This window comes from Mesitornis unicolor, unplaced genomic scaffold (assembly GCF_000695765.1).
Source record: "Mesitornis unicolor isolate BGI_N332 unplaced genomic scaffold, ASM69576v1 Scaffold47215, whole genome shotgun sequence".
Lineage (NCBI taxonomy): Eukaryota > Metazoa > Chordata > Aves > Mesitornithiformes > Mesitornithidae > Mesitornis > Mesitornis unicolor.
Genome location: NW_010184340.1, coordinates 1 through 8,088, shown reverse-complemented (window position 1 = coordinate 8,088; position 8,088 = coordinate 1). Strand labels below are relative to the sequence as shown.

The window sequence follows — 8,088 nt, the reverse complement described above, 5'->3', positions numbered from 1 at the left end:
CGAGAAGTGAAACCTGGAAGGAAGCAGCCGGTGAAGGAGCAGACAACGACCAGCGCTCGCTGCCTTTTCTGGCAGGGCCTGAGTGCATCTGAGGTGCAGGTAAGGCAGGCAGGCCTGCTTCTGAGGGAGGAGGGTTTCAGGCCTTCCAGGACCTAGGGACAGGCTTCAGCTCCACGCTTAGAAAAACAGTTTTGTCTCCAGTGTAAGTTAATTCCACCAGGAGAGAACAATCATTGCTTCTTGCTTATAAAAAGAAAATAATCTTAAGCACCGGGGAAGAAACTAGATCATGTTTGTTAAAAATTTTTCTAAGCACTTCAGCAATTAAATGGAAAGGACAGTGAAGATGGAGGGGACTAAATCTTGCTGGTTTAAAACTGAACAGCTTTACCTGAATCTGTTTGTAGCAGGAGTGGCTTCCATGTTAAATTCTGCAACAGGCACTCCTCTGGCAGATACCTGAGGGGCAAACATAGCAGCAGGATACACCACGGAGGAGGAGCCGACCTGCAGGGACAGGGAGAAAAATGATGAGTGTAGCAGGCCAGTAGTTAAACAGACAAAAACCAAACCAGTCCATGAGATAAGGACCCTTCTCAGAACACTGGATCTGCAAAACCACCAAAGCATGGAAGATCCCTACAGAAATGAAAGCTAGTCAGCATCTATATTTAATGTCACTGCATATGCGGTGATTTTATATAGCATAAGAATCAGGAATTGTTTCTCTAATGCAACCCAAAGAAGCCTGTTTGGGGATTGTAACTGTAAATGGACAAAAATAATCCCAGAAACAAAATGGCAGACTTTGCTTTCAGGAAAAAAACCACAAAACATCCCTTCTGTTACTTACGATTATTTTGTGAAGGGTACACAATATTCTGAGCAAATGTTTTGGTGAGCGATGTAAAACATAAATGGCATGTAAACAACCTCACTAAAAAAAAAAAAGCAGAGCATATCTATCTTCTTACAACAATTCTGTATATTTTTTAACTGAGCATCAAAATAATCCTGTTTTCCACTGTTTGAGAAATTTGAATACCTGTCACCTGTGTACGCTACACACAGACGCCAGCTGAGCAAGATGTACGTGCCAGACCTATTAACTTCTGAGTAATGTATGTAAATTTTCAAACTTTGTGGTCTTTCAGTGTTTTATACTTGACACTAGAGTCCCTCAGGGGCTTTTAGCTCCCTCAGGGAAGTGCCAATACATCTCCTTCATCCAGGAGATGCAACCTCTCTATGTGGCTTCCCTGCTGGTTAAGAGGCTAAGTAACGAAAGTGGTACTCACCACCAAGCAGAGGTCGCATATCTCAAGCTCCTTCTCAACCTCTGTCAGAATATTAGGATCCAGGGTTTCGCCAAACCACACAACGTGGGGGCGGAGGAGCCCATTGCAGCCTTCCTCCTCACACCTGTTTAAAAACCACAAAGGGACAGCGTTATGCTGCTGACCTGCATGTTTCAACCTGCAAAACGGCAAAGCAGTTTTCATTTTCATTTGGACATGTCTTACCCATCCTCACTCTTTCTCCCTTCTCTTTCACAGCCCTCCCCATACCCTCCTCTACCATGTGCTGGAGGGAAGGCAGCTGATGCCGTGCTACATGCGTGTTGGAAGTACAGGCATGCTGCCTGGTCATACAGGACGGGCTGCTGAACAGTTGTTCAACTCAGATACTTAATCGTGTCTTCCCCTTACTCAGCTACTGAAATGCACAAAACTTAAAATATAGTATGTGCTACAGACCTTGGCCTCCATCAGCTTTAACAAACTGGCCAGCAGGTTTTTAAGGAGAAAGTGAACCGAAAGAAGCGTCACGTCATCCTCTTTTCCTTAGGAACCAGATGAAAAATACAGTAGCTTCCTGCATCTGACCTGCTGCAGCAAAGCTTCAGTCATTATAAAAAAGCACAACAGCACATGTAATGCCTGCAAGGGACTATGTGGTGGCAGTACCCAGCCCAGTATTCCAGACTAACAGTAGGTAGCACCTGCAAAGTAACAAAATGTTTCCTATGTAGCACTTAAGTGTCTTACTGCAGTTCTACTACTATGCTGCTTACCACAAACCCTGTGAATTTAGGCATGTTTCAGCTTAGTGCTTGAGCACGCAAGTGTGTGATGTCTAGCATCGTGGTAAACTTCTAGTACACACTCCTAGTGTCTGCTGGCCCTCGTAATGCCAGGTTTAGATTTAGACTCGGTTCTCTGGGGCAAAGTGCCCCATCTTTTTTTCCTGTAGAATTTTCCATGTCCTTCCAAAACTACATCAGCAGAAATAGAAGCCTTTGAGATGCACAAAGCATGAAGAGGTAACAGCAAAAACCAAAGCAGTCCACACGTACTGAGGAAGGTCTTCAACTGGAATCGCGGCATCTTGTGTGTCAGGCTCTGGAGCCCTGAAGTTACAAAATTGAAACACATATTCAGTCATACAAAGTGCACTTTATATATTAATAAAAATTTATTATTCTCTAAAGCACACTCTCCAATCAAGGAATCCTTGCAACTTCAGCCAACTTTAACACCTCCTACAACCCTAAAATACCACACACAGGGCAGGCAGCTATTTGTCTGGACTTATCCCAGAGCTATGCAGCTGTAATAAGCTAAGGCACAAGTATTTATGTAGCTATCTAGAGAACTGGTAAAACCCCAAAGGGAAAAAACATTAAAAAAATCTATGAGCGCATGCCTGCCCTGTTCCCCAACCCCCTTTTTTTAAATTATAAAAGAAAGAGGATGGCTAGAAAAAGGAAACTAAAGGATTCTTCTACAACATTTTAAGTTGCAGAAATCCTGGGAACTGATGCTTCTCTCTTGATTGTTTCACACGTCTGTATTTTGAGACCTGTAGTCACGAGAATCTTACTGAGCAGTTGAAGGACTAGAGCTACTGGATGCTCAAGAGATGCAGAAGGGGAGAATCCATTTATCAAGTGATAATGGTCCAATTTAAGGATTAAGTGTCCCATTTAATAAAAAATGTGGAAGGTGAAGAGGATGGGAGTAAACACGCTTTCTCAAAGAGTATGTCTCATGTCCAATAGGAGAGTTTCAGACCATCTGAAATTGTTCTAATTAAAACATATGCAATGTTGTGCTAACTTAGAGGGTAACATTATTCATTCACAGGACTTGCAATATCGTGGGCTCTCATTAAAGTTACCAAAGAGTAAAATTTAAGCATTAATACTACTAAAGGAAAATGGGATGGTTGGCTGAAACTCATGTACGCTCCTAAAATCGCTCCTTTTCTACTGAACAACAGATGAAGTAGAAAATAGAGTTTACAAGGCAGACATATTACCCTTTCCCGGCCAATGCGGGACATATTGGACTCTTGTAATCTGCAGCCACGTTTCCACAGTTGGTGCATCGAGTTTTAAATAAACTACCTGAAACACAACGAGAAAATGCCAGGGATCAAGCAGTTGCTCTGAGGCATGGCTGCACAAACAAACAGTGGTGTTTATCCCAGAAGGCCTTTATTTGGCTTTGAAGACTAAACTGTGTGAGTAACTTACTACAGGAACATAACGGCCAAGTGTTGAAACCCGGCAGCGCTATGAACGAGACGCTGTTTACACAGCACATACACACACTATTGTTCTGCAGCCCAAGGTGACCAGTGTCAGCTGAGGCTGCAGTGAACAACGGCAACAGGCCCTACAAGCTGTGATTTGTCACCTTGTTCTACCTCACCACATGAGTAATACACAGCCTCGTAACAGGAAAATCATTATTTAAAATATCACTGAGGGAGATCATTTCTGCTTATTGCTTTTTCCCTTAAATCAGAAACATTTTTTTAAAAGAATTATATGCTGGTTAACACTCCTTGCTTTATGCAAAACTCCCAGCCCCAACACTTCCATAGTGCTAGTAACGTGCTGTAGAGATGTGCAACATTTTCAAGAGTTTAAAACTGTTTGTATTTCGTAAAGACTAAGACTGAAATTAAACTATACCCAAGGCTTCATCTTTGGATCCACAACTGCAAAACAATTTGTGCAGGTTTCCTGTGTCCAGATCACAAAGTAGCGGTGGGAAATCCCATTTAAACCTTTCATGAGATTGAAGTTAAAAAGCATCATAGTGCTGGAGGACCAGACTGGGACTTCGTCCTGGGAGACCTTTGCTCAGGAGAGGACAGAGGAAAGGCAGCAGGTAGCAGAGCAGAAAGCACCAGGGCTGGTGAGACCAGTCTTGCCAATGCACCTTTCATTGGTGGCAATACTGGTGTGGCACCACCACTACCAAAGAGCAGAAGTCCTCATGGATTATTTCCCCCTTTTCTAAGCCAAATCAGCCAAGTGTCACTATTCACATGGATCCAAGTGGATCTGAGGCAAAACTGAGCACCTGGGAAGGGAGAACCAGTTCCTATGTACTGTTAGAATCCATTAAAGAAAAAAGATGAGAAATAAAGGGAGGCTATGAAGTACCTGAATCAACTTTCAAAAGAGAACAGGGTAACACTGTGAATAACTTCATGCAAGTTACTATCATTTTAAAGGCAAATTTATTTTCTCCTAGTACTTACGCTGCTCTCTCTTCTCCCCACCCCCAAGTTTACCAGCCTGTAGCAGACAGGTAAACTGACTCTTACCATGAATTTCTAAGAGGTGCTTTGTGCCTGCCTTTCTGTGTAGCTCATCGATATTCTGAGTGATGACCACAACGCTCCTTCCTTGCTTGCTCAGTCGCCGCTCACACTCCGCAATGGCAATATGCGCAGGGTTCGGATGTTTACTCAGCATCACTTCCCGGCGGTAGTGGTAAAATTCCCATACGCGAGAAGGGTTTCGTGCAAAAGCCTCTGGCGTAGCCAGCTCCTAGAAAAGACACAATAATTCCTTCTACCAATGGGAGGGCAGGAAGATCCTCTCCCCTGATGAAGCCTGCCAGCACGCCGCCAGCTACACTGCTGCCAGCATAACAAGACAATCGACAGCACGCTATTTATAACCAGATGCAGTGGACAAGAATACAGTTCAACAACAAGTCAAAGTATCTTCTTAAATGAGGAAATAACTGGTATCAGTAGTGTGGTACATGGTTTTATGTAGTACCCTGGGACCTTACTCTGTGCTACCCTACCAAACCATTAGGAGTTTAGTACAGCACAAAGGAAGATGAGGTATTTCAATGCACGTGATTTTGGCATTCAAACCTCTCTTTTCCACAGCAGCCATAAAACTCACCATCGTGTGGATATATTTCCTTCGCTAACAATTTCTTCTCTGCCTTAATTTAAGTGTAACACAAGCCAAAATACAGCCATTGTCAAAACCCAAGCCTAATGACTTGTGTTTATGTGCCTGTAAAATCTAAACTATACTTTTCACACTAACTTTAAATTTGCCTTTTTTAAAACAAGAAGTAGCTCAGTCTACTGCTTCAATGCCCAATTCTACTGATATGAAAATGCTGAATAGAAACTTTATGATACAGAAGGACCAGGCATTTGTACACACACACGGTTTATTTTAATTAATAGTCACTGAAATAAAAAAATGCACCTTTGGATTCAAACTGTCTCTAAAACCTCATCTCTCTGACTCCTTTTTAACGTCAACAAATCTTTAATGAATGCTATTATTAAAAAAACATAAAGCAAATGTCATTGCAGTGTTGGTGTAGCAGTTACTGACAGTATAATGGTTAAACATCTGCAGCACCACACAGGATCAGACTCAGGAGGCACCTATACAGCTCATGTATTTTGGTGCTCTCCTCTGTGTTACTCTACCCTGCAGCATCTGCCTCTACCTCCTCTCCCACCCCACTGACTCCCAATGCTGGCAAGATCACACCAGCAACAGAGGCAGAGCTTGTAGGAAAGTTAAAGACTGTGAGGAACGCTACCTTCAAACAAAATGAAACAATCCTCGAAGATTTTTAAAGTGTGTTATGAGAAACCAAGATTAAAAGAAAACAACCAGTTGGTATCATCGGTTCTGTCCTTGGTTATTTTGGCAAAAGGGTCGCATGAATTGAAAACAGGGAAGGCCCTGCGAGGTAGGAGAACAGCGAGCGTGACAAAAGATGAACAAATAGCTACGCTGCAAGGCAGCAAGAAAATGGGGAGGGCAGAAAGACCCAGAGCTGTCTGCAAGAACACTGTTATTCCCAACCAGCCGATAACCCAAACAGAAAAGAAACTGCAGCTGCGCAATGCACCTTCCCCTCCCCAGCACAAGGAAGAGCACCAGACAGGGCTATAGGGAGAGCTCTGACCCCACTGCACTGTACCACCATGGGAGCGCCTCCACCCTCTGAGGAACCCGGCTTCTTCTGACCCTTCACGCTCACCTGCCTGAGGGACTGAGCAGCGCAGCTGCAAGGACACAACACCTGCCACTGGTACCTACCTGGGCTTGCCACTTTCTCCAGAAACCTCCAGCCCCTCTGAAGGTAGGAACTCCACTCTCCGCACTAACGCCAGCTCCCGTGATAATGGCTATGTGCTTCGCTTTGGCAAACACTTCTCGAAAATCAGCCATATCTGTGCGTGGGGAGGAAAAAGGAACAGATGTTCAAACACATATTCTTTTATTTAAGAGGCCATACAGACAGTGCTGGCAAACTTATGCATCCAGAAATGGCTTCTGTGTCCACCTCTGCAATTTCAGAATGCTAATTTGTTTCTGCCTTTCTGTATATTGGAATTTGAAGGGCAATTTGGAGGTTCTCAAAAGTGCGTATTAGCAAGCCCAGTATGGGAACATGTATTAAACTACAAAACATTTGAGAGGCAGAGCCTTAAACTAAAGCCCCACACTAGATGCTACCACGATAACTGCTGCCACCTCTGAGCTGCTGGCCACAGCCTTGATCTTCACAATTTACTACGTGGTGGTTTTTTTTGTTGTTTTGTCTTTTTTTTTTAATCCAAAGGCAGGTACATTTTTATAAGGAGAGACAGTCACTAGAGAAATGCCAAGACCCAGAGCATGTCAGCTATGTAACAGGGCAGAGAATGCCACGATTCTGATGCCCCGTCTGCTGCTGTAAACCAAACCTCATGAGCCCTTAAATGTGTAAAGGTCTGGCCAACAGTCCCCCTAGCCCAGTCCCCAGTTCCCAACAGCAGCCACACACTGATGCTGAAGGTGGCAGAAAAACCAAGTGCACCTTGGCTACCCAGCTGTCATGGTTTAGTGTCACACCTGGGAAGTTCCATGTGCAGCCTTTAAGTTCAGGCACATCCTCAAGTTAAAAAACAAACCCCCAAAAAAACCCCAAACAAAAAGAGGGTATTTACTACTACCAGACTGAACAAGGCTCCTGGGCTTACCCAATACTCTGCTCCTGCCTTGTTACAAATGCTCAAGGCCCTCTGTAATTCATGTACAAAGAAAAGAGGAGCAACTTCTATTACCCATTAGGATTATGAAAAGGAAATGCAATTAACGTTTATGTGCATAAATTATAAACACTAAAAAACCATGTCACTAGGCAATCACACAGAGTGCAACTATGTGAGAGGGTTTTTTTGGAACTATACAGCAACAGAGAGAGAAGATAAAGAGAAATTAGAAAACCTTCTATAACTTCAAATCTAGCTTAAAAACCTGTCCAGGGTACTAAAGCAAACAAATGGATGTCTTACTTGAACTAGGACGAGCCATTTCCAAGCAAAACTTCTGTTTCTTCAAAGCAGCAGCCTTAAATGCACAACACGCTTGCGAAACCGACCTTCTAGCGGCAAATCGAAAGAGACTCATCAGCATCCCTTGGAAGTGCTTCACCTGTGAGAAAATACAAATTAAACATGAGAGGCCCGTTTCTATGAGCTCCCTGTGAGGAATTCTCCATTAAACAACAACAACAACAACAACAACAAACCAGCTACAAACATTCGTTTTTTGGTTGTCTCACGCAAAAACAAACTCTCCTCAAGGTGCGACTGCTGATTTTAAGGCGGATAAAAACAACTGGGGCCGGGTTCGACCGGGGCCGAAGCAGGCGAAAGGGAAACCGCGCCGGAGGATGGAGCCGCGCCGAGGGGGAAGCTCGGGGGGAAGCCCTCCCCCTCGGCGCGGCTCTCAGCCCCCTCCCCGGGCCTACG

At 43.9% G+C, this 8,088-nt stretch overlaps 1 protein-coding gene across 1 annotated transcript; it reads right to left on the bottom strand.

Annotated features, from left to right (window-relative positions):
• Positions 1-387: 387 nt before the first annotated feature.
• SIRT5 (sirtuin 5) lies at positions 388-7,744 on the bottom strand. The gene is made up of 7 exons (XM_010184431.1): positions 7,630-7,744; positions 6,389-6,522; positions 4,624-4,849; positions 3,322-3,409; positions 2,357-2,410; positions 1,299-1,422; positions 388-507 (listed from the first exon to the last, which is right to left on the bottom strand). Exons 1-7 carry the CDS (start codon positions 7,742-7,744, stop codon positions 388-390), a joined length of 861 nt encoding a protein of 286 aa, XP_010182733.1.
• Positions 7,745-8,088: the final 344 nt, after the last annotated feature.

Bases quoted from the DNA above. Each gene is read 5' to 3' on its own strand.
- SIRT5 (XM_010184431.1), bottom strand. From the start codon at position 7,744: ATGAGTCTCTTTCGATTTGCCGCTAGAAGGTCGGTTTCGCAAGCGTGT. The intron at 3,410-4,623 runs GTAAGAGTCAGT...GTTGTGTTTCAG, and splicing joins GCACCTCTTAGAAATTCATG to GTAGTTTATTTAAAACTCGA. The intron at 1,423-2,356 runs GTACGTGTGGAC...GTTTTTAAACAG, and splicing joins CCAGTTGAAGACCTTCCTCA to GTGTGAGGAGGAAGGCTGCA.